General features: G+C 48.1%; 1 protein-coding gene across 1 annotated transcript in view; it reads left to right on the top strand.

Annotated features, from left to right (window-relative positions):
• Positions 1 to 8,131: 8,131 nt before the first annotated feature.
• Positions 8,132 to 25,802, top strand: part of LOC135912230 (uncharacterized) — a 45,243-nt gene continuing 27,572 nt past the window's right edge. Inside the window, exons 1-3 of the mRNA XM_070526524.1 lie at positions 8,132 to 9,008; positions 20,579 to 20,914; positions 24,435 to 24,638. Coding sequence (XP_070382625.1) covers positions 8,132 to 9,008; positions 20,579 to 20,914; positions 24,435 to 24,638 — 1,417 coding nt within the window. The remainder of the gene's footprint in view (positions 9,009 to 20,578; positions 20,915 to 24,434; positions 24,639 to 25,802) is intronic.

Below are 25,802 nucleotides of genomic sequence, written 5' to 3'. Positions count from 1 at the left end.
ACGCTTACGCTCCCGAGAAGTCCCGGCCATAAAGACGGCGAGAAAATTAAGATACAAATACACACACGCCTTAGGTGTGCGCTCTCCCAGATCCCCCTCTTTTCTTTCTTTCTTCCTCCTCAGTCATTCTAATAGGCGCGCAGACGACGACTCGCCAAGGTCACGGACACGACGAGAACCCGGATAATGCGAAAGCGAGTCGCTATACAAGACACCGGCTTTTTTTCTCCCGCATTTACCGATGGCGTAACGCAGGCAGCCACTTTAAGCGGCGTGACGTATGGAGGTCCGCTGACTCATAGTGGCGCATGCGGACGAAAAAAACCACTTTTCGGACGTGGTCGTTCGGGTGGTCGTGGCACTCGAGCGAGTTGATTTCCCATCGCCGGCCTGCCAAGAAATCCTGCTCTTTGCGTTTTGAAGTTGTTTTTCTTGTGGGTTCCACGCGCTCTTCGTCACCGTGTAATCACTGCCGATGGTTGCTAATGCTCTTCCCTCCAACAGGAAGCTTTAGCTCCGCTGAAATTGCAGTGCTGTCAATAGGAGCACATGCTTTGCAACACCCCCGACGATGTCGCGCTGAATGACGCGTTTGGAGGCACCGATACCTGGCGCTCAGAATCTTGCAACGCCGGTTGCGGCTGCAAGGAGCAATCGCTATTACGAAGTTTATGAATTATCTTGTTCACTTTAGAGACGAATTTGTTATAAGTTCACTGCACCGACATCTTGGAATGTTGCAGAAACCCCGGCTATGTTATTTGTGAAGTGATGTGGTCCCTAACCAAAAAGTTCCTGCTACTTATTCCTTTGCAGGAGACTCCATTGCTGTCGGAGTGAAAGTTCGATAATAAGGTTTTGGGACTGAAGACTCATTAGTTGCGATATTTCCTACATTTCGTCCCTCAATGAGTGAGAACCTTTTCAGCCGAAAGAAGTTGGCGTGAATTACGCTTCTTCCTGATGAGTCGCATTTGAAAAGAGCAATGGGACATCTTCGGGCAATCGTCGTTGTTGTACGGACCCAGCAAGCGAGGTTTCAAAGACGGGTGCGCATTCATCCATGCACGGTGTCTCATTTCATCCTCTCAGGGTACAAGAGACACGAGGTGATCGGGGCCCGTGTAAGTGACGTGAAAAGAGAGCGGCGCGCACAAAAAAAATGTGAAGCGACGAAGAGGCCTGCCATTTGCTCTGCACGTGTTGTGCCCTAATGTTGCGGCAAATGACAGGGCGTACTGACGCTAAGTGTTACGGGCGTCTGTCACCTGACTACACGAAAAGGTGGCAAGGTCTGGGTGCAAAGTGGAGGTGTGTTTCCGTCTCAGGGAAGCGCCATAGGCGTCATTATGAGCACTCAAAACCGCAGGTTCCCGGAATCTGAAGTCTCAGCGTCCCGGATGCTTAATGTATGGGTTCACCTGGCGACATGCAACTGCGGCAGAGTAAAGCTTGTGAGGATCAAGGTCCTGGAGGAGGGGGATGGTATGCTGGGACTTGATGAAACAAGACGGGATGGAGGGCGAGAATGAGATAACGCAATGAGTAATTTTCAGTGCACAAGCTGGTGGCTTGTTCACGGCAATATTTTAAACAATGCGAAGTCAGGATGTGGGCATATTGGAAAGAGGTAGGCAGAGTGACTCAGTGTTTCAGCGAAGCTGCCTATGGCTAGGATCCCGGGATTTTTTCGCGTCCGTCACGTCAACAGACAACCCCATTGGCCGATCCTGGCAGCAGTACAGGGCCAGGAGCAGTGGTTCATACCCCGATAAGGCATAGGAGGGAAGCGAACATACATTTCAGTGCTAGATGCCCAAATAAAGAAAGCCACCAATATACGTAATTTATTACGAGGGGCGCGCATTTTCGCGTTCATCAACGTACGTTGCCACCAGTCTCTCATCGATGGTCGTTGTCGGAGACTTTTACGCAGATATCACAAAACCGGAAGCAAAGCCGTGGTTCACCCACTTCGTGGAAGAGTTTGGCTTCGGTTACATCAACGATCCGGTTCAACAAACTACCGTACACGGGTGATGCGTCGATTTAACTTTGGCCAAGAAACATTTATCAAATAACAATGGAAAACATATCTTTGTATCATGGCGTACACGCAGCAGTTATAGAAGTAATCTTAAAGTAATAAAAAATAAAGGTTTTGGAAACTGCATATCAACGTGGTGTGTCTTGTATCACTTTGAAAAGGGATGTGCACACTGGGCGCACATGATGGGATCAGTGTTTGACGAGCTGCCCATCATTAGGCGCAACATCGCTTACCAACCACCATCACAGGATTGAATTGATGGTGATTCTTTGTATCACAGGTGAATTGGTGGTGAGCCATTGTCTGTTGGCCTTACATGTTGTGGAAGACTTGTAATTTCTGAAACAGAGGAAGTAGAAATCCAATCTAAGTAAAGTTGCAATGAAGTATATGCGCTAGAAAGTGTTTGTGCCTGTGATATCGCGTCTGGCCTCACATTTTTTCATTGTTAATTCGCTTGACTGGTCAGGCAATGTGACTGTGGAGCCAGAGTGTTGAAGATTAAGGGCACATTTCCAGTAATTTTGGACACCAATATGCAGGAGTTCAGATGATTTAACAATAAGGCCGATTGTTCACCCACAAGTAAGAGTGGCGAGAATCCAGTTAGCGCATTAGGAAACCCTCGTAACGTTTATAGCCACTAAACGCATAGCAACTTCCCATCTCTCCATAGTACCATGCGGTCAACAAAATGAGTTAGTTAACGCGTCAGACAGAATCATTCAAAAACGGGGCTTAGGCAACACGCTCGTCAAAAAATGAGCTGTCTGAAGTATATTATCTGAATCTGCACAATATTATACTCTGAAAAGGCACCAAGATTTTTATTGATTCTACTCCTGCATCAAGGGCTCTTGCCTCAAGGCCGGGCTTGCAAGTTGTTTCCTGATAGATGCATTTGCAAAATGGTAGTTTTTTTCATCTCGGTGAGAAATACCATTACCTGCAACATACTTCCATCATGTTCTCCGCGTATAAAGAAAATTTATTTCCGACTGTGAATTCCATAGGTATCGGGCCCCCATTCAATCACCATTAACTTCAAAAATGCGAAACATGAAAAAAGGAAGAAAAACTTTAGTGTGGGAGTCTATTTTTATTTTGCTGCTTGTTTGTATCTGTTCGTGCATGTATTTCACACTGGGATAATACCCGGTGACTGTTTATCGGGGGTTTGCCCAGACACGCGTGTTGACCGTGACCGAGTTGAGGCGAAGGAGCGTAAAGCGAACAACGCCCGCACTATCGAAACAAGGTCTACGAACGCCTGCCGCTGACGTCACATTTTCCATGTTGTCCCCGGAAAATCATTAGCTGCTCTCGTATCCTTTCCTGATAATTTTTCGTTTGTTTGTTGTTGTTCCTGGACCCAGATTCACGAAAAAGAAGCTTTTGGGCAAGAACTGGTCGTGAAAGAAAACTTCAGCGTAAGCTCCTAAGTTGGCCGCACAATTACAAACCCGCGGACTGTGCGTATAGTTATTTTTACAGCGCTGTCTCACCAACCTCGAAAAACGATGACGTCACAGCTGCCAGCCGGAGCGAGGCTGCGGTAGCCTGGAAAGAGTGGCCCACGCTGTTTACGCGCCTTGAAGCGCTGCTTCTAAGGACGCAGGAAAAATATGAAAACGTGACGCTGTCTGAAAGTAGGAAACGTGCCGAGCTTCGGTGGATACACGTGCCACCTGAGCAATTGGTCTCCACTTTCGCACCTGCGAATACTGCGCGGAATGGTGGAAGCCGGGACTTCCGTAACCTATAAGTGCACAAGGGGAATGTGGAGGATGAAATGAGGGAAGGGTGTAGGGGAGAGGAATTGAGCTTGCCGAGCCCAGTTCGGTGCAGGGTGGCTGAATATACATGTCGTACGGCTGAGCATGTGGTCGCGGATTCGTTTCCCGACCACCCCGACTGCGTTCTGATGCTGGCTTGTACAGCGAGACGGTTATTCGTCAAGGAGCCCCGAAATGTGAAAATTTATTCCAAGCCCTTCCGCCCCCCCTCCCCTCCTCCACACTTGGCCAGTCTTGTATTAAAGAAATGCTTCCTTTGCCTACTTTCCTACTTGCCCCTCTTTTTTTGTGTGTGTGTGTGACTGCCTGTCTACTGGCGATTCAGTCGGTTGCTATTCAAGAGTATATATTTGTGGATATGTATACAAAGGTCATATAAAAGTACCCGCGAAGTGGCTTATACAACACTTGTATACTGACCGAGAATGCGCAACTCAATTCTGGGTAACAAAAAATAACTTCCTGAATAAAACTTCAACATATGATGGCGGCTCACTAGCACCTCTAACGCACGCCTTTCTGTTAACTGAATAGTGCATTGTACTTCCCGGATTCCTTGATTTACTTCATTTTCCCTAATTTAACCATTTGGTACGTGCCACTGCATGTGTGCCCGTTCTTGGTCAATCCTCCAGAGTTGGTGCGTCCTACTGGGATACAAGAGGTACAGAAACCCTAAACGTTGCTGGATACGCGCCATGCTTTGCTTGTGCATAGACCTGTCATTACCGGTCTTCCCTCGGCAAGCATCATACATCGCCTTCGTCCTTGTGACATCACTGCGCACACGTCTCCCTTTGTGCATTCACCTAATTTGGAGTTTGCATTTCTGCATAGCTTCTGAACGTTGCAGTGCATAAACGTAAAAATTGCATGACAATGACACGTTCCATAGGGCGAAAGTGGGCAAAATTGTACGCATCACGGCTAGTTCGAAGGCATTTACCTGACCGCTTTACATTGATCTTGGTCACTTCATATATATCCCTAGATGTGCGTTGCGTCTGTATATTTTTTTACAAACACATTGCGGCTTTCGGGCGAAGAACCACACCGGTGCGTGCGTGCGTGCGTCCGTGCGTGCGTGCGTGCGTTTTTTCGTTCGTTCGTTCGTTCGTTCGTTCGTTCGTTCGTTCGTTCGTTCGTTCGTTCGTTCGTTCGTTCGTTCGTTCGTTCGTTCGTTCGTTCGTTCGTTCGTTCGTTCGTTCGTTCGTTCGTTCGTTCGTTCGTTCGTTCGTTCGTTCGTTCGTTCGTTCGTTCGTTCGTTCGTTCGTTCGTTCGTTCGTTCGTTCGTTCGTTCGTTCGTTCGTTCGTTCGTTCGTTCGTTCGTTCGTTCGTTCGTTCGTTCGTTCGTTCGTTCGTTCGTTCGTTCGTTCGTTCGTTCGTTCGTTCGTTCGTTCGTTCGTTCGTTCGTTCGTTCGTTCGTTCGTTCGTTCGTTCGTTCGTTCGTTCGTTCGTTCGTTCGTTCGTTCGTTCGTTCGTTCGTTCGTTCGTTCGTTCGTTCGTTCGTTCGTTCGTTCGTTCGTTCGTTCGTTCGTTCGTTCGTTCGTTCGTTCGTTCGTTCGTTCGTTCGTTCGTTCGTTCGTTCGTTCGTTCGTTCGTTCGTTCGTTCGTTCGTTCGTTCGTTCGTTCGTTCGTTCGTTCGTTCGTTCGTTCGTTCGTTCGTTCGTTCGTTCGTTCGTTCGTTCGTTCGTTCGTTCGTTCGTTCGTTCGTTCGTTCGTTCGGTCGGTCGGTCGGTCGGTCGGTCGGTCGGTCGGTCGGTCGGTCGGTCGGTCGGTCGGTCGGTCGGTCGGTCGGTCGGTCGGTCGGTCGGTCGGTCGGTGGATCGTTCGTCCATACGTTGATACGTTCAATTAATTCATTCCCCAAATATCAGAACAAAGGCAGAACGCCACACAAATCATAAGATCGAACGACAGACTAGCGCGTGTGTTGCGCTTCTCATTTGTACACACGAGTAGAACACACCACGACAACAAGCCCACGGTTTTCGAAATGGAAGAACGGTTCACCAGTCGGTGCGTGGCTTCGAACCCGCAAAGCGTATGCTCGAGCACCATGACGATACACGATTCCGGCAGACTTCTCATTTCCATTCAATGCCATCCTATTCTAAGGGTGTATACGAACGCGTGAGCTTGTTTCCCCGCTCTGTCCAGGAAGCATGAAGTGGGCGATACGTTGAAATTATATTCCAAGGCCGCACGTATAAGGCTTAAGGACGCGCTTGCTGGAACCAGTGTCCACCGTTGCTGGGTCTCTTTTATGCATACATAGTATGGAAGTGTTCAATCTGCTCGAGCTTTTCAGTTGCCCGTATGCATTTTCTTTTCCTGGTGCCCTTTTACGAGTAACGAGCGACGACGCTCTCCACTTCCTTCAGCGCCCGAGATCGGTTCGAGCATAGCGAAGTCTGGGCACGCGATTCTTTAGAGGTGCGCTTAAGATAGCGTTTTGGCTAGAATATATATTGTTGATAAGAAAATGACGTGGGTTTGTGACGGTGGCGCCGTTTGTTCGTCCGTAACTCGTGCCAAAAAAAGATTACGCGTTTGTTGCGAAACCGATGACGCAAGTAGACTAGGAGCGGTCTAGCTGGCCCTATGCACATGTTTGCCAATGGTGAAATGTTCCCACCTGCTAGGGAGTAAACAAATTGCGTCACTACTGTCTCGCCTGGTTAGCGGCTTCTGTTTTGTAGGTGGGAGGTGAAATGGCAGCGAATGAAAAATATTTTGAGATGCAGCAGTCTGAGTCCGATTGTACATAGTACAAGCATGCTTTTCTTGCCTCGTTTCTGCCGTATTTCTGTGTTAGTGCTAAAATATAGAGTGAGACAAACAATAAAATACAAAAAATACGGATATCCTTGTATTTAAATATCCTGCACCCAATGTTTAGACCAGCGTGTTCCATGACTATACTGTCTAATCAGGTGGCGTTCAGTTGAGACCAGTAGTGTGCATTCCACCGTGCGTCCCAGCTAGCAGACAGAGCCGCTTCAAAAATAGGGCTACGAGGTCCGACAATGAGTCCAGCAGTGTTTTGTCAGCATTATTAACATCGAGCACACCGATGAATAGGTTTGTTATCACTGATTGACTAATAAGTCGAAATTGATTGCCTAAATTTATACCTTCTTGCGTACTTGTGCAAGCTCGAACGTGAAATTGTGTATCGCATACGAAGACGTCATATTTAACAGTTTGCAGCTGGCCTACATTGTCCTCAGCAGTTTTTTTCCCCCGTGTTTCAAAGTTGAGGCGGTTGCGGAGCAAAACGCCAAAAAAAAATACTGCGATGTGAAGGCGAGGCCAGGCAAATCGTGCACGAGACAGCTGCGCTCTGAATATCGTTTTCAAAGAATCAGCACTACACTCAAAGGCGGACTTGGTGACTGAGGGAAAAAATGGCTGTGGCTTAGCTAAGGTTACGCCCAGGATGCGAAGCATACTAGCGTTATTTTTTTTAACGCGACAGCGTTAAGGAGCTCGTGTCGCAGAAAAGCCGGTGTCGTCGGTGTCGGTGTCTGCGGCGTTGCACTTCATGAATAAATCGTTGTCGCGCCGAACGCTGCGTTGCTCGACGCTCACCGCGTCCGATGCGGGGGGCGACGCCGGGAGCGACGGCGCGAGTTGGAGCCCCGTTTCTCCTCTGTCGTGATGTCACGGTGTCACGTGGTATTGAAGGCGACACCGCCGCGCCTGAGGAGCTGGGTTGAGCTCTCGAGCGACGGCGCGAGTTGGAGCCCCATTTCTCCTCTGTCGTGACGTCACGGTGTCACGTGGTATTGAAGGCGACACCGCCGCGCCTGAGGAGCTGGGTGGAGCTCTAGTAATATGCTTCGCATAAAAGGACAAGGTGACGGTGCAGCATGTGACTGCTGCTACGAGCAAGCAGCCGTGTGACGCTGTTTACTAAAGCACTGCGCCGCGTCTTAAGGTGGCGATAAGAAGTACAATGGAAGCGAAGCAAAAAAAAAGAGGACGATGAATGATGATGACGATGAATGAAGTGCGGATCTGTGTCGCGTCGGCTCCGCAGATTTTGAATGATTCTCGGCGTACATTCGAAGAATTCACCGACGCCTTATTATCGAGAAGGAAGTGCAAGTTCCACGGACCACCCTGATATCATTCTCAAGTAGGTGGACCGTTTATTTTCGGTACATCGACCACTTTATATAGCGCCACGCCGACACGGCCGCTAAGCCTGACCCAACGAAGCTGGTGGCTGGAGCCCCGGTGGCTGGAGCCCCGCCTCTTTTCGGGTTAGAGCTGCAAGATGGCAACGGTGAGCGTCGAAGGGGATGATATACCGAGAGAAGAGTATGAGGACGAAGCAGGTTGGCGTGTTGTGAAGAGAGGAGGATGTGCCAGTGAGCGGACAAAATCTCACGGAACCCAGGATCAGGCAGCGCGCTTCTCCAGCGAGAACGCATTCAGTAATAGGTGGAACAAGGGACAAAAAGCAAGACAAATCATGGCAGCAAGCAGGATGCCCAGCTTGCCGAAGGCGGAGTACAAGATAATAGTGCGCCCACGTGACAGCTTCAACGTCACCGACTATGGGATCAATCGCCTAGAATGCTGCGTCGCCAACGCCGCGGGAATCCCCAGAAAGGAATCAGAAGATGACACGGTGTGTGCCAACTACAAACAGAACATTCTAGTGATCAGCACGCCATCGGAGGAGCGCGCCGAAAAATACAGGACTATCACTCGACTGAGGATGGGAGACAAGGAGTTCGAAGCCAACGCGTACGAGTCGGCTCCGGAGGATATATCTAAGGGAGTGATAAGAGGAGTAACGCACGAGGTGTCTCCTAGAGAAATAGTGGAGATGCTTGTAACACCAAAGAATCCGACGGTCCTCATGGCCAAAAGGATGGGAAACACCACGAATGTCATCATCCTTTTCGACGGGCATCACGTCCCAAACTACGTGAGATACGGAAGAGCACTGGTCAAGTGTTCACTATACCGGAAGCAAATAGACATATGCTACCAGTGCGGACGCCTTGGTCACAGAGCCGATGTCTGCCCGAACCCGAACAGCAGGATATGCAGAGGCTGCGGCTTGGAGAACCCGCCACAGGACCACGAGTGCGAAGCGAAGTGCCAGCTCTGCGGCAAAGACCATCCTACGGCGGATCGCCGATGTAATGCCAGATACAAGTTACCGTATTTGGTAAAGAGGCGCCGCTGGGAGCGAGTCAGACGAGAGGAAGAAGAAACGATGTACCACGAAAGGGAAGCTGAAAGACTGTACAGGCCAGGACGGGAAGACTGGAGACAGCGGTCGGAATATCGGACAAAGGACGGATCTGGACTAGATTTCCCCAAGCTCCAGGCAAGCGAAAGGGGCCGCTCGACGTCGAATAGAACCAGATCGAGATCGCGGTCCAGATCGAGATCCAGACCCAAGACCAGTAATACCGAATCTACCAGAGCACATGGGGGAGGAAGATCGCAGAGCCCAAAAGGAAAGAGCAACGTCAACGACGCCGCAGGACCCTTACAGGTGAGCTGAGCGGACGCGGCTTCCGGGGCGCGTGCGGAGGCAGTGGCTGCTTTTCAAAATAGAGTTAAGACGCTAGAGAAAGAATTGGCGCAAATCAGGCAGAGCAATGTTGCGTTCATGGATGAAATTAAAAAACTCAGGCAAGAGAACGACCGTTTGAGGAGCGGGAAAGTACCACGCAACGAGGAAAGCTCGCGAGTTATAAGGGAGGAAAAAGAGACAGCAATGGAAGAGGACGTAGCCCTCACCGCCATTAAACGTAAGACCGAGAACGCTCCGATTGAAACCGGAGTAAAGAAACCCAAGCCAGCCACAACGCTCCAAGGAAGACAGGAGGAATTTGAACAGAAAATCGAAACCAGCATCAAACAGAACGAAACAAAATTTGAAACTAAACTAGAACAACTGGAAGTGAGGCTTGAGGCGAAGATAGAGGCAAAGATGGAGGCGCTAGGAAATGCGATACTACAGCAAGTGCAACAAATGATGGCTGACTTTGAAGCCAAACTAGCAATATGGGGACCGCAAACAAGTAGGGGGGGACCGGTTAAGACGGCCATTAAGCCGTACACTAGGCCCCCCGTACCCGCCGAGGGATTGGAGAACCTGTAACGCCGCCATGGACAGACGAACTAGATACACGATTTGGCAATGGAATTGTAGAGGATACGATCGAAAACGATACATTTTGCAACAACACCTTAAAGACAAAGAAAACCCGGATATTATAATGATGCAGGAAACAAATGGGCTGGCAAAATTGTCGGGTTACAAGTCCTTTGGTAGAGCCGAAGGGGAGACGAAGGCGCTAACGACGTTGGTAAAGCGAAATCACTCGGTCGTTCAACACGACACGGAAGTTAAGTCAATCGATCACATTCTATTAGAACTCATACCCATGCGGAAAACGAAGGACAGCCTCTTTGTATTAAATATTTATAGCAGTCCAAGGTGCAGACACCATAAATTTCGATCGCTCTTTAAAAAAACCCTAGCCATAGCGGACAACCGAGCGGTAGTGATCGGAGGTGATTTTAACGCCCAACACGCGGCGTGGGGTTACAAAATCGAAACTCAAAAAGGCAGGAACCTATGGCTAGACGCGCAGCAGGAAGGTCTGACCCTCGTGACCGACCCATCTGTTCCCACGAGAATAGGTACCAGCGTTTGCGCGGATACTACGCCAGATCTAACATTCACCAAGAACATACGGGACGCGCAGTGGACAAATACGCAACACGACTTTGGGAGCGATCACAATATACTAGAAATAACGGTAAGGGCAGGACCGCGCAAGACAAAGGGTAGACCACTTAAGATTGTCGACTGGGACAAATTCAGGAAAATAAGGGAGGAGGCCGACGACACGACACAAGGTATTGAGGAATGGACCGAAAAACTAAAGGGAGATGTGGCGGCAGCTACGAAAATGGTCCCGCCGGAGGCGCATCTAGAGAACGTAGACAGTAAGCTTCCACACATGTGGGAAGCTAAGGCAGGGTTGCAACGGAGATGGAAAAAACAAAAACACAACCGGACGCTTCGTAGAAAGATAGCCAAATTGAACAGGGACATAGAAAAGTACGCCCAGCAGCTATGCAAACAACAGTGGGAGGAAAAATGCAACAACATGGACAGTCAGATAGGAATGGCAAAAACGTGGAACATCTTTCGATATTTGTTAGACCCGGACGGGACAAAGTCGGCACATAGGCAAAATATAAATCGGCTAATACAAACGTACCGAGGGACAGAGCAGGACTTCCTCAAGTAAATCGAGAAAAGATACATCTCGCAAGTGCTGCCCGTCGTACACCCTGACTACACAGGGCAGGTAAATGACGAATTAGACAGCAAAATCGGCGAGTCAGAGGTCAGGGCAGCCCTGCAGAAACTCAATACCAAGTCGGCACCCGGACTAGACGGTGTAACGAATAAAACGCTAAGGAACTTGGACGATGAGTCTATAGCTAAGTTAACCGAATATATTAACGAATGCTGGGAGGCAGGGCAGATTCCGCAGCAATGGAAGACGGCACAAATCGTGTTAATACCTAAACCGGGCAAGCGACTGCAAATTGAGAACTTGAGACCCATATCTCTCACTTCTTGCGTGGGGAAACTCATGGAGCACGTGTTCCTAGTTAGGATGACCACCTACCTCGAAGACTGCGACGCGCTCCCGCCCACGATGATAGGATTCAGGAGAAACCTCTCAGCGCAGGACGCTCTGTTACAACTAAACCATCAGATCATAGACGATTCGGGCAGATCGACAAAGGCAATTCTCGGGTTGGACCTAAAAAAGGCCTTCGATAACGTAACACATGCAACGATACTGGATAGAGTAGGCGAACTAGGACTGGGAAAACGCACGTACGATTATGTACGCAATTTTCTAACGGGCAGAATGGCAAAGATCACGATAGCGGACCTAGTTTCGGAGGATATCGAGATAGGCAGCGCAGGTACGCCACAGGGCTCGGTCTTATCACCGATGCTATTCAATCTGGCGCTTATCGGGCTGCCAGCCAAGCTACAAGAAATCGAGGGTCTAAATCATACCTTATACGCAGACGATATCACCCTATGGGTGAGAAACGGAAGTGACGGGCAGATAGAACAAACGCTTCAAACAGCGGTCGAAACAATCGAAAAATATCTAGAGGGGACAGGGCTAACATGCTCGGCAGAGAAATCGGAGCTGTTACTGTACAGACCGACTCGCAGAGGTCGCAAACCAGGCAACTACAGGGAAGAGCTCACTCATAGAGAGGAGATACAGTTAAAGACGGCCGATGGGAAACCCATACCCAAGGTCGATAGGATCAGGGTATTGGGGCTCCTCATTGAAGCCAAGGGCAACAACGGAGAAACCCTCAGAAGACTGGAGGGAACTGTAGCGCAAATCATGAGGCTAATCAGAAGGATAACAAATAAACATAGCGGGATGAAAGAGGAAAACACGATCAGGTTAATACAGGCCTTCGTAATAAGTAGAATAATGTACGTAGCGCCGTACTTAAAATGGCAGGTCGCGGAAAAGATAAAACTAGAATGCCTCATTCGGAAAATATACAAACTAGCCATAGCACTACCGATCAGCACCAGCACGGACAAGTTGCTGCAATTAGGCCTACACAACACTATAGACGAGCTCATTGAAGCGCAATGTACGGCACAATATGAACGCCTCTCTAAGACTAGAGTAGGCAGACACATCCTAGAGAGATTAGACATAGGTTACCACACACAGTATGGTGTCAAGGTGGACATCCCGAGAGATACAAAGGAAAGATTGGTAATACCTCCCTTACCAAAGAACATGCACCCAGAACACAATGAGGACAGAAGAAAGAACAGAGCGATGCAAATACAGAAGAAATTCGGCAGCGACAAGGACGCAGTGTTCGTAGACGCGGCTCGATACAGTCGCAGACGGGGATTTACGGCAGCCGTAATTGATAGGGATAAACGGTGCAAGACATGCGCGACAATACGCACCACAAGTAACGAGATAGCTGAAGAAGTAGCCATAGCGCTCGCAGCAGCTCAGACTAACGCAACCGTGATAGTCAGCGACTCTCAGACGGCAATAAGAAACTTTGCCAACGGCCGAATCTCCCCGGAGGCACTACGAATTCTTCTTGCAGGAGGGCAAAATTACAAAAGAGAGATATATATCACCTGGACACCCGCTCACACCCTCGCGGAGGACGGCAACAACGAGGCGGCACATGACGCGGCTCGAGGGCTTACGGACCGAGCCGCAGTCGCAAGTGACGCCCCGACACCCTCCGGACGTGACGGTGCGGTAAATGAGTGGGAGTGGGAGGACAGAATGACAACATATAATGACATTACGAAACATTATAGGTTACAGAGGTGCATATTCCCGCGACCTCACGCAAAATTGACAAAAAAGCAGTCTGTCGCATGGCGGCAGTTACAAACTAGGACGTACCCGAATCCTGCGCTCTCGCACATCATATATCCGGATGTATATCCTACGGACAAATGCAGAACATGTGAATCCAGAGCCACTCTGGAGCATATATTATGGGAATGCCAAGGGCTAAATAGCAATAAAGAAAACGCGGTCTCTAGCAGCAGCCTTCGCACGCGCTGGGAAGCCGCGCTGCTCAGCCCCGCCCTCGAAGATCAATTATGGGCCGTCCAGCGGGCCGAGGATGCCGCCAGGACCCAAGAACTCCTGGCCGTCACCTAGGCGGGCCCTTTGGCCCTCCCCACCAACTCGCAGGGCACACAATAAAGTTCTTTCCTCCTCCTCTGTGCCATGCCTCGACAGTCTTCCGAGTTGTCTGATTACGACGCCTTGCCACAACATGATCTTGGCGGAACCCAGATGCGCAGTCGTCATTGGCACAGTGCAAGGCAATATGTGACTGACCATAGCCACGTGTAGATCACGTGACTCGTGCTCCCTTAATCGTATATTGACGCAAGGTCCCGTCTGTCCTATATAAGCAGAGAAGTAAAAATACAGAAGGGCGTCTTGGCCTTTAGAAATCGTTTTAACGAAGAGTCAAACCGACAATCCTCCCAGACATGGCGCGTAACCAAGGCTAAGCGGTGTCATCGTGCCCGTGAGATGACCTGTCATCCCGCCTGGTCGATGGAGCAACGCCTTTCACTATATATGCGGCGGCATGCCGTTGCTCAAATCTTCGTCACGGATGACATCACGGGGAGTTTTTCAACTGACGCTACAGCGAGGGCAGGCGATTCTGGCGCGTTCGGTTTCAGTATTGCCTGTATTGCGCGTTAAAACTAAATTACGAGCACTTCTAATTAGGTTTAATTTTTCGGGATTCGAAAGGTAGGGTTCTTTTGAATTGTGACTGCTACAAACTTCGCCAAATAGACAGCTGCCCACAAGGCTGCAATATAAATTTGAAGAAACATATCTTTGTTAATCACTCGTCTCAAACGCACTAAAGTATGTCCTCCTTGCCTCGCTGCATCTCTGCAAAAATACCATGTGCACTACGCGCATACCCTCTCTATAATAAGGGACATAACCCTGTATATTTTCCCCCCTTTCTTCTTTCTGGTTATGTTGTGCTATTCATGCTTTCGTATTCGGTACGTGACCTATGCTTTGTGAAGAGATTTTATACATCTGTGCGCTTTATGCGCGTGCGTGCGCCAGTGCGCGCACGTGTGTTCCGTGTTATTACCATTTTTCAAGTTTTTGTGTGTGACGCGTCCCGAGTGTGCCAGCATGAAGTACACCGAGGTTGTTCCTCAGCCCTGTAACAAATCATGGTCGTCATCACCAACTGCAAACACAGGAAAAGGTTCAGACGCTTGCTGCCAATAGCGCCCGGGAAAGAACGCAACGCGCGCGGGCCTCAGAGAGGAGGTGACAAGCGAGGCTCAGGAAAAGGAAACTGAAGAACACAAAGAGGGTGACAGGAGGAAAAAAAATTGGCCTGGAAAAAAAGCCTGGAAGATTGCTAAAGCAATACCCTTGGCTGCGCCTTGGTTCGGCTGATGGTGTGGACATGGTTGCCCTTTGCTAAACTTATGGCTATACATCATCCGACTTAGCGCAAGGCAGCGCGCCGACCACTGCGAGGAGCCGAGCTGTAGCCCCATTTGTCCTCCTAGCGTGACGTCACACCAGCGAGCGCCCTCGGTAGCGCCGCAGCAGCGGCGCTCAAGGCTTCACCTCCACCATCGATGCCGCGAGCTGGCGCCCCGTCTCTCGGTCTGGCGTGACGTCACATGGTCACGTGACGCGCAGCTGCGTAAGGAGGCGCCACGACCACCGATGGGCCGAAAGTGCGAGCAGTATTGCTTTCGCAATAAAATGCGGCGAAGTCGAGGTGGCGCAGAGCGCACATCTTCCCACAAACAATTATGAGAGGGGGCGGGGCGTTAATGTCTATAGGAACCAGCAATGAGAATGATCGATAGTACATGGATGTTTCCTAAAAACTTGTAGACACTGTAGAAGCTTGGACAAGTTGGTGTATCATTCTCTTTCAACAGCGCAGAGGACAAGGATGGGACGAGTGCAGATACACAGCGCTCAGTATGTGCACTGGTCTCATCCTTGCTCTTTGCGCTGTTGAAGAAGAAAGCCGGAAAACTTCGTACTTTCACGCTTCAAACTTGTTTGTGACTTTGCAAAGCGGTGTTTTTCAACAAAATACTCCTTTTCTTATTATACGGTGCTTAGGAGGTGTTGTCGCCTTTAATTGGCGCCGGCTAGAACTTTTTGCGTGGACATGTGAGGAAAAAAGAACTAATTGAACAGCATTAAAACGAAAAGTTAACTTCAAAGCACCATAACACAAAGTCCAGTCACAGAAACAAACTAATGGCACACTGTAATTGAAGGTCGACTCAAAAACACAGCAACACATAGTCCAGTCACATAAGTGTGCTGAAGTCAACACAAAGTCCGGTCACATAACTACACTAAATCAAGGCCCGTAATAAAACACGGATTAGGTTCGAGGGAAGGTACCTGAATTCAGGCACTGAATGGGCCAAAGTCGAGTGAAATTAAGCGCATATAATGAGCTTATCAAAGATGAACACTCCACTCAATCGTTTCCAAAAATACTGCTCGCTTCTAGAAATCTTGGGAGGGCAAATAGCGCTCGTCTCTGCGATGAATACGTTGGCCAAGGACCTATAAGGTCTTCCTGAGACTGAAGTGCCTGCGGTCCAATGCCGTTAAATCACATTCTGAACGCTGTCTCTGTGTGTCGTCTCGTAGACATTCTATCAGAAGATGCTGTATATCATCATCCGTGCGTCCAGAAGGGCATTCCGGACTATCAGCTCTTGAAATTTTTAGGAGAATGTATTTTGTATACCTTATACCAAGCCACAGACGGTGAATGGTCGTTTCAAAGGCTCCGGTTGTAGCTTATGTATCTGATGTGGTAGTATACAATGTATCACATCCAGTATATTAAATTGAAGCGAAAGGCCAACGGGAAGTAAACCTCAAGATTTCAAGATCTGACCACACGATGTCGCTCTGCAATCGCGGGCTGAAATCTGTCTTAGTATGTACCGTCATACGCCTTGTGTTAGAGGGAGACCAAATGTGACGTTGTTAACATGCGCTTGTCCATCTGCCTTGTCCGCTGCAACACTCTCAGGGATATTACAGTGGTCAGATACCCACTGGAACATTACTGAGTGATTCTATTCACTTGCTTTTGTGAGTTCTTTTAGTGTTTCATAAACTAACGCCACGTTTTGTGGATTGCTGATGTCACCTTGAAGTGACGACGAAGCTTCCTGCTAATGACAAGCGATGAACCATTGTTTCCCTTTTCACATTGAATTTATGTAGCGTAACAAACACAATATACCAAGAGCCTCTCTTGTAGTTGATGATGCCGTCTGAGACAGTTCAAACGTCTGTATTCGATTCCATTCTGTAATGACAAAGACAGCTGTAGAAGAATTTGTTTGAAGAACCGTTTCTGTACGCTTGAAAATAACCAGGGTATCTAAAGTATGTTTGCTATAACGCCACTTGATGGGTTCGTAGCATAAACATGTCTCGTTTGCGAATAATTCCTTCATTTGAAAATTCAATTTTCGGGGCGACGATATGCCTTGTAGTAGGAGATATCCGAAATCCAAAATTCGTGATGTGGTAGCAAGTTTTGTGCCCTGATTCACACTATTGATGCAAGCCCCGTCTGTCTCAATAAGCGCAATTGCTAAAGTAGGGGCTTTTTGTGCTGCAGCGAAACGCGAAAGAATTGTCGACAGGTTTCAGCCGTCCTCATAATGGGCAATGGAGGATGACATGTCTCTGCAATTACTAAAGAAGTTGAGATCGCTCGAGGAACGCCTAAGCGTAGTCTAAGGCTCCTGGATATTATTCGTTAAAGTCACTCCAGATGAACGCAAGATTCCGTGCAGAACAGTTGAAGAATGTGCTATGTTTTGCTCTATAAGTGCATTATGCAATTTTAGTAGTGACGAAACCGGCCCTCCTAATGACGGCCTCCTACGTGGTGAACAAAATTTATTATTCAGTTTATGTGTTCAGCAAGGGCTTTAGTATGAGAATTCCAATAATGTTGTTTGCCTGGTATAACCTCCAGGAATTTTGCTTGTTTTACTGTGCCCGAAGGATGCCGTTCATAGCACAGCTCAAAATCCTTTGGATGCCCTCTGGTGAAGAGTAGCACAGCTGTCTAACTGTTAGTTCCATTCCTCTTTCCTTCAAGAATTTGTCCACATTGTTTAGGCTTTCCTGCAAAGTATATGGAACTTTTTTATAAATCCAACAATTTGGAATAATTATGCATGTGTGCAATGTGTTGCTGCCTTCTACATATAGTGAAGCAGGATTTCTTCGAAATTTAAGGGTCCAAACGCAGGTAAGGCGTAGTAAACGAAACCACAAGAACGTCCGAAGCTGCAAGCAAGAAGATCAGACAAATTCACGTACTACTCATTATTCCCATTGCAGCTGAGCGACCGAAGCGCCAGAGCTCTCTCCAGATATTATTGAAGGAAGCTCTATTACACGAGCATGACCTCAAAGATTGGGCGTGCGCCGCCAGATCTCGGAGGCAATGATACGAAGCACAGTTACACAAATACCGCTGCTCATCGATTTCAGTTGGAAAGACAAGCATTATCTATCGCATTGCGACGACTGGACGATCGGCCGCTGTCCGTGCAGGTGCTACTTGAAAACCATCACCAACGCTCGTCGGCCCACAAAGATGTGATGGTACTTTTGTCTTTCTTGAGGGCGACTGGCCTATGTGAACGCCATTGAATCGCTCACAATCTCCACATGCATGGGCGAGCTCTTCGCGGCTTTCCTCCTACCCTCCCTCTCTCTATCTCATTATTCTAATTCCTCTTTCCCAGCCAACAAGACGCATTTCTGGTTAACATCCCTGCCTTCTCTCCTCATTTCCTTCTCCTGCTCATGTCAGACAGTGCTGAAAGTCACACGTGAAATGTTTTCATGGCGGGAGTTTTTCACGTCACCTTGTGTAGCTTACAGTGTTCTCAGGCGTGTTCATGACATACATTTGCCAGACGCGCCCTTTGTAATCGTGGAAAGGAAAACAAACGCGCCAAGCCACTATGACTCAGAACAGAGCAATATATAGAGGCCGGTGAACTAGAGGAAATACGCGCACCTGTGCTTTGACGCAAAGCAAACACAAAGCATAACACTGTATTCATGTGCTCTGGGTACTATGTTGTATTTTCCTGTGCCCGCAAGCGTTTCCTGCCGACACAGCGACGTTTTTCAACCCCACTGTACGCATATCATCTGCTCAGGCTGATGAAAGGGACATTAAAGAAGGAAACGGTTTCACCTGTAACAGTAAATTACTCTTGTACCATACGAAAAAAGTCGCTCTTACCATAATATCAGAATTGGTAAACCACATATAAAAGCAGAAAATAAGAAAAGTGTCGGTGGCGATGGTGTTTTGAAGTTCCCATACTAGCCCGCTGTGACGTCATAGATTTTGACGGCATCTGTTATGGCCTAGTTAATTGTTTACCGGTAAAAAAGAAATAGGCTTCCTTGCATTCTAAGGGAGGCAAGAAATTGAACTTAGAAAGTTTTTTGGTGTTACACTGAGCCAAGAAGGTTCAAATACGACAAAATACGTTGAAATGCGTGACGTCCCAATCGCTGACGTACCGGTGCTGGAGTTTCAGCGCGAAATAAATACGAAAAATGTACTTTCACATTCATTTCCTGCTATAATGTTCCACCCATTCTCGCGGAATGTACGACAGTGTAGTCTTAAATGAGTATTTTGTGAGTTTGAACTGTTTCAGTGTATCTCTTCACTGTCCATTCAAAGAGCCAAACATCGTGTGCTAAACGATGCGCTGGATGTCTAGTGATGGTAAAGGCTGCATGCACTACTACATGCACCCAGTGGTCCAAGTTCGCGTCAAAGTGGCTCACTGAAGAGCGATTCAGAGCCAGTGTCATTTACCCAGTGATCCAAGTTAGTACGACGGTATTTTTTTTTTCGAACTCGTTTATTTTAGCAAAGCAGCCCGATGCTTACGCTAAGACGGCTGTTCCAGTCTACTGCACAGAATTAGGCAGGGGGAGGCGTTTACGTGCGGGTACGTGCACCTAATGCGACGCTCCGAGCTTTCAGACTGTCAGCTATGCAATGTGAATGAGACTGCAGGTCACGTGCTGTGTGACTTCCCTCAGCACGTGCAAGAGGGACAGATGTTGAGCGATGATCTTACGCACCACGACCGCCCACTGTTGTCGGAGGGCGTTGTTTTAGGTCCTTGGCTAGACGATAAATCTAACATCCAGGTCGTCCAGGCCTCACTTGACTTTCTAAAAAGTACGTGTCTGGACTGTAGGCTTTGAGTAAACCTAATTGCTTGTAAAATGTTTTGCATTCTCCTTCTGTCGTCATCGTCACCCGTCATGCTCTTCTTCCTTCCCTCTTTCTTTCCTCTTCCCCTTTCCCCAGCCCAGAGTAGCTGGCTAGAGGGATGCACGTCAGGCCGACATCTCTGCATTACGCATCATTAGAACTTTCTCTCTCTCCCATGTATTAGCCAGTGACCCAAGTTGGTGCGAAAGAGGTTAGATCATCATCATCATCATAGCTTGATATTTTGATAGGTTAGATACGAACAGATAAAAGAACTTAATAAATATTATGTAAAGTTCTCAAGGAATGCTCATTGCATTAAAATGTATATTAGTTCGTGCATGACTACATTGTTGCTACAAAGAGGCTGAGATGTTCAAGAAACCCTTTTTACGCCTGGTAAACACACATTTGGTTTTCTTCTTTTTCTTGTTCTGTTGCGGATGTATATAATATCGGCTATTCTTTTCTCAAACATTCGTGTTGCGTTTTTTCTTTTTTTCTAAATAATGGCAGCGCTTAACGTTGAGTCACACAGAACAGCCCATTCCATCTTACTTCCTCTGTGAATATTGACTGATCCGTCATCATGGACATATCCCATAATTAAATGGCAAAAACAACAACTACTACAATATAAAAGGAGAAACCAAAACTGATGAAGATAAGCAGAAGGCGGCTCTGCCTAGAAACTAATCTTTTATTTACCACATTACGTTTGAATGGTACTTTTCTGGAAGTCATTATCTGCGCGGAGAACCACCCGATTCACGGCACATCCCCCAACATGGGTTCACGCCATGTTTTGAAGGCTTATCATCATCATTACCGTCTTCTTCATCCTCACGTGAGCACGAGCGCATTTCGTTCCTCAGCCCACCGACGCCCATCAGGGGTGGCCTCGAAAGTGCAACCTCCTGCCACGCGCACCATCCCTGCGGGATGCACGTCATCAAGTTGTACTTCATCGTGGCGCCGTGCCTCTTTCTCGCCTTCCAGGCGACGTCGCTGCTCTCGCCTTTGCTGGAGCAGGTCGGCATTGCCACAGCCACGCTGGTCCTGGGATGGTGGCTCAGCCTCACCATCAAGAGGCTGCAGAAGTCCAAGCCCGAGCCGCATCAGGGTAGACTCGCCGTCATCGTCGCAAGTACTAAGCTCTGCTTGTGGTCTTACTCCCTTTCTCCTGACGCGTCAAAGCTTTGCCGAGCGCTCCATTACTGCCGCTGCAATCGTTCGGTCGCCTAGAGTTACTGCCCGCGCACGCGCGACCAGCACGTCAAGGATTAGGTCTGTATAGTGGCGCGAATGACGCGCAGTTCTTTTGCCTACAAAAACTACGAAGCCAAGTGGACGTGCCATCAGGCTTCGCTAAACTGGTTCTGCAGTTGGGCAGCATTCCGCCTTCCGCTGCTGTTGCATTACGCTACTGGCACGAGCGTCCTACCCACATGTGCTAGCATTCCTCCCACGTAGCATGCACACACTGGTCTGAGTAAAACAGGCAGTCAAGGTAAAACAAGCTAATGCGTTTTCGTTTGGAGCCAGTAAACACCGGCGGTTTCACGTCGGGCTCATTTGGCGCACGCATGGACTCTGAGATTGCAGCCGCATGTTCTCTGGCGTGGGACACAATCTCGGAGGCCGCGCATGCACCATCAATGCGCGAGGCTTGGCCGCTGGCGGCGTTCCTCATCACGCCATCGTAGGCAGCCTTCGCGCACGCACGCTCAGCATGTGCGCATGAAATCTCCTTCCCCCGTACGCCTGCGTCCTGAGACGCCTGGTAGCTGCCGGGGCGCTGTTCTTGCTTCGCAGAAGCAGTCGTCTCGTGTGCGGCGCCGCACCGTGTCATGTCTTGCCCGCGCATTGTTAGCACCACATGTCCGGGGAGCTTGCGAGAAACGGTATGGTGACAGTAAATAGTAACGCTACACCTTGCTGTCACTCTCAATGCTTAGCAATAATTGAAAAACTGCCACTTTTATTGCGAAGGCCCAAAGTGAGGCGCTACAGGAACCTACCTACCTACTAAAAAGGTTTGGCGTTAAAAGGAAGCTTTAGCTCAGGGCTTATGGCGATATGCAATGGCCATGCTCGAGATGCCGAGGAACTTGCACAAAAACTAGCACCTCCGATGTTTGATAGCAGTGAAGAACCTGCAGATGGAGTATACCTACTCTGGAAGTTGCCCGCAACTGATGGCATCACACGAAATTTTCCTCCGCTGCACTTCTCGCATAGTCCTTCGGACCGCCTCCGAGCACGGCTGTACGGCCCTCAATATGACTTCCTCCGCTTTACGTCACGAAGTTTGTCCTGGGTTCTATGTTGTGGGAGAGGGAACCGAGAGTGCGCCCCGGAGGCAATATTTGAATGAGGCCATTTCAATGGGCCCTGAAACGCTTTTCCAACATAGGGTAAAAAAAAACGTTTCTGATGTGCTGGCGTGGCTCCTGGGAAGATGTGAGCCAAATATTATTGCTCTGCATCCGGCAAGGAATTTACCATGTCGCGTCAAAAGCAGTCAACAGACCCGTGCCATCTCATCCGCAATGTCGTCATCGAAAGCTGGTCGAAAGCAGTTGCCCGGCCAACGCTATTGATTGATTTCGTGATCACGAGAACGTTCTCCGTAATGGATAACCGCTAATTTTGACTTAAATAAATGAAAAATTTATGCCTGCGGTGTTATTTCATCTTGCTCTGCGCGTAACTGCGTCCGCTGCGCCAGTCCTGTGAGATGGCAATGGTGCGCTGCGTCACAGAGCTAATATGTGCTCCGTAGCGCAGTCTACCGCGGTCTCCACGAGGTGCCGCGATGAGCCTTTTTGCCGTATTTCGACGCCGCGACACTCAACTTATGGCCCAGGCTTTGCCCTATTCTCCGCTGTGTAGCTTCCAGCGCGCTAGCTGAGACGAATAGAGAGATAAAATCATGTGTCGGCGCGACAACTCCACTTGTAGTTCAAGGATTCAAAAAAATAGGGGGCATGAGATTCATGTGACGTACAATAATAGTGAGGCCGTTATATGATCTGTTAGAAAATATTTTTCAGGGACTCTTTAACGCCACCGCCTATTCAAATATATTTAAACGCAGAAATGCTTCTATGAGACAATCGGTGGACCAATTTGAACGAACTGGGTTGCATTTGAGAAAGAAAGTCAAATTTTAAAAAGTGCAGCAAGCACAATTTTGAGTTTGGACTTGAAATTTCCACTACAATTGCCGAAAATTGGTACTCTCTACAGACTATGGGAGCACAACATTTACAAGTCGTTCAACTTTGCAAGGGAAACATGTTGTATTTCTCGAAGCTTCACATATTGAAGCATCTTAATCGGACAAATTTAATATGTGAATCTAGATTACGCGAATTCGCTGCAATATTTATGTGCGTTTTGCAAGACTTTTACCCACACATTAGTGTTATCTTTGAGAGGAATCTGTGATACGTCAATCTTATGTGCTTTCGATTTAATAATAAGCGCAGTTTACAGAACTGTGATAAAGTTTTACGTTATTTCATTGCACAGCTGTAAGATTAGCTCTTTATTACTTATTCTACTATTTACTATTATTATTACTATGACTATTACTATTTTACTATTTGCTATTTATTAAGAATAAATCTTGATTAGAGTTGCACTTAGCTCTTCTTCTAAATTGTGCAACTTTCAGGGACTGTTCTAAACATATTTACGGTATAAATTAAAAGGTAGCTTCAAATAGTTATTGTATTACATTTTTCTTTCTATTCGAATCCGCAAAACTTCATCAAAATCGGTACAGTGGCGAGTGAGAAAATTTTAATCAACATACTGAGCTATAGGCTCCTTTTAAAATCAAGCAGCTAGCGACTCAGCCGATACGGTCTCTTGTCGACCAAAGCAATTAATGAGACCAACTTCGTCGCACGGCATTCTTTATGTACTCGGGCTCTCAAAAGATATCGATAGCGGTCTGCAGAAAAGACTGGGTAATATTGCCACCTACCGGGGAAGTTTTCTAGTGGAAATGAAGTCCCTAAGAAGAAGCCGGACCATCACTACCGTATAGGACAGGCATATGATCAAACATTAGCTCGGAAAAGCGATTTCCTTACACTTCCCACTACTATGACATGTTTGACTTTGTCATACCGATACTTGTCGACGTGCATCGTTGCTTTATCGATTTTTGGTCGAAGCCTGAACGTCCTGGAAAACTGTATAGGACGCAACGTCATCCATACAATACTCTACTGAAGAAAATAGTTTCGTCGGGAAGAACTTGCTTTTGTTTTATAATTTTCCAAGAATTTACATTTACAGAGCCAAAGCACTTATGTGTAAGCGGACATAACCTAACAATGCCGTGCCTTCGAGGTGATGTAGGGGCCAGCACCGGTTTCACCTCTGCTGATAAAACGTTGCGGGTGCTTCTACTCAGCAAATTTTTCTTGACTATCCTTACCACCAATACTATAGAAGTGGGCCTCCGAAGCTCCAGTGAGAAAACGTAAAGAAAGGAAAGGCGAAAGGAAAGGAGAGGCGTGTCCGCAGAAGCAAGCAGAGATCAAATTAGGCGTAGATATACATCAGTGGACATTGACACACGTAGCATCTGTTTTGAGGAGACATGAGAAGTGAAAGTTGTGATCCTGCCCTTCGCGTCCGCTGCGCAGCCTGCGACAGTGAGCACGGATTTCTGACGGCGTCCAAGCTGTCTGGCGACGGCTACTACGTGCTGTGCGGCACCCAGGACGCGGGCGGCGAGATGGCCAAGGGCATAAGACGCTTCAACGTCGATGTCATTGAGTTGCAACCGACCAGCGAGACCTTGATGAACGAAGCCTACCAGAAGATCTGCGAGCAACTCTTCAAGAAGAGTGAGCCCGCGGTCACTAAGTGGTCTTTCCACGGATCATCGCGTGACCATAGACGCGTAGTGTCGTTGAGCGGAAATACGGGTGGTAAGAAACGGAGTGGACAGGACCGGCGCTGTGATTATGCTTGAGGTTTGTATCAGCCTTTTGAATGCGCATGTGCTGCCCTCGGCTCCCTCTGGAAAACCTTTCATTAAAATTAAGTTGTAAGTGAGCGTATGTCCTGCCTACTCCGTTTCTACCCAACCGTATTTCCGTTCAACGACACGACATGATGCACCAACTGGCCCCAACAGTCTACGCTACTGGGCAATAGACAGAATACCGCTACGCCTCCTTACCGACGCAGTCAGGGTACATATATATATACCCTGACTGCGTCGGTAAGGATGCGTATATATACATATATATATATATATATATATATATATATATATATGTAGCTATCGCGGCGAAGCGACTTGCCGGCTCGGCCCACCAGGCTAAGATTCGCTGTGCTGCAGAACGCAAAGCGGAGCACTAAGAGTTCGCGCTTGTGTTGCCTCGAAACCGAATTACACAAACCTTCTGATATGGGAGAGTGACGTGAAGAGTTACTTCGGGGTGCGCTCGCACGTGCAAATGTATTAAAATGGCATGCATTGTGTATGTGTTTGCGTATGTATTCATTTAATTGACACGTTTACCTCAGCTTCTCAACATTCGTCTAACGTTGATTCCAACTAGCGCGTCGGATCTGCCAAATTCTTTAACGCCAATAGCTTTCTTGACTGTTTCGTACGTCTTAGTGGTCAGGAGCCGGACTTTCTCTCTTCCTCTCTTCGCGAAGAGGCACTGATGCGAATGCGCCGATGCAAAAGGCACGTTCCCTCGCTCAAACAGGTTACCCGAGGTTCACGCCAACTTCTAGGTCTTTCTAGCCATCTTCTAGACAAAGCGCGAGATACCTTTGTCGTATGTGAAGGTTCAAACGCCCTGGTTAGTGGTGACGCATTTCTCCGTCACCGGGGCTTGCTAGGCGCGATCGTCGCGGAAGTCCGATCCGCATCTCTCGTCTCGAAAGTCCAATGCGTGTCCCTCGTCGCGGGAGTTCGATGTACGTCCCTCGTCGAGATACACCGTTTCGCTCTGCTGGCTAACCGCAGTGCGTGATATCTGCATGATAAT

Source organism: Dermacentor albipictus, chromosome 10 (assembly GCF_038994185.2).
Source record: "Dermacentor albipictus isolate Rhodes 1998 colony chromosome 10, USDA_Dalb.pri_finalv2, whole genome shotgun sequence".
NCBI lineage: Eukaryota > Metazoa > Arthropoda > Arachnida > Ixodida > Ixodidae > Dermacentor > Dermacentor albipictus.
The sequence above is the reverse complement of the archived record's forward strand: the minus strand, read 5'-3'. Positions and strand labels throughout refer to the sequence as shown.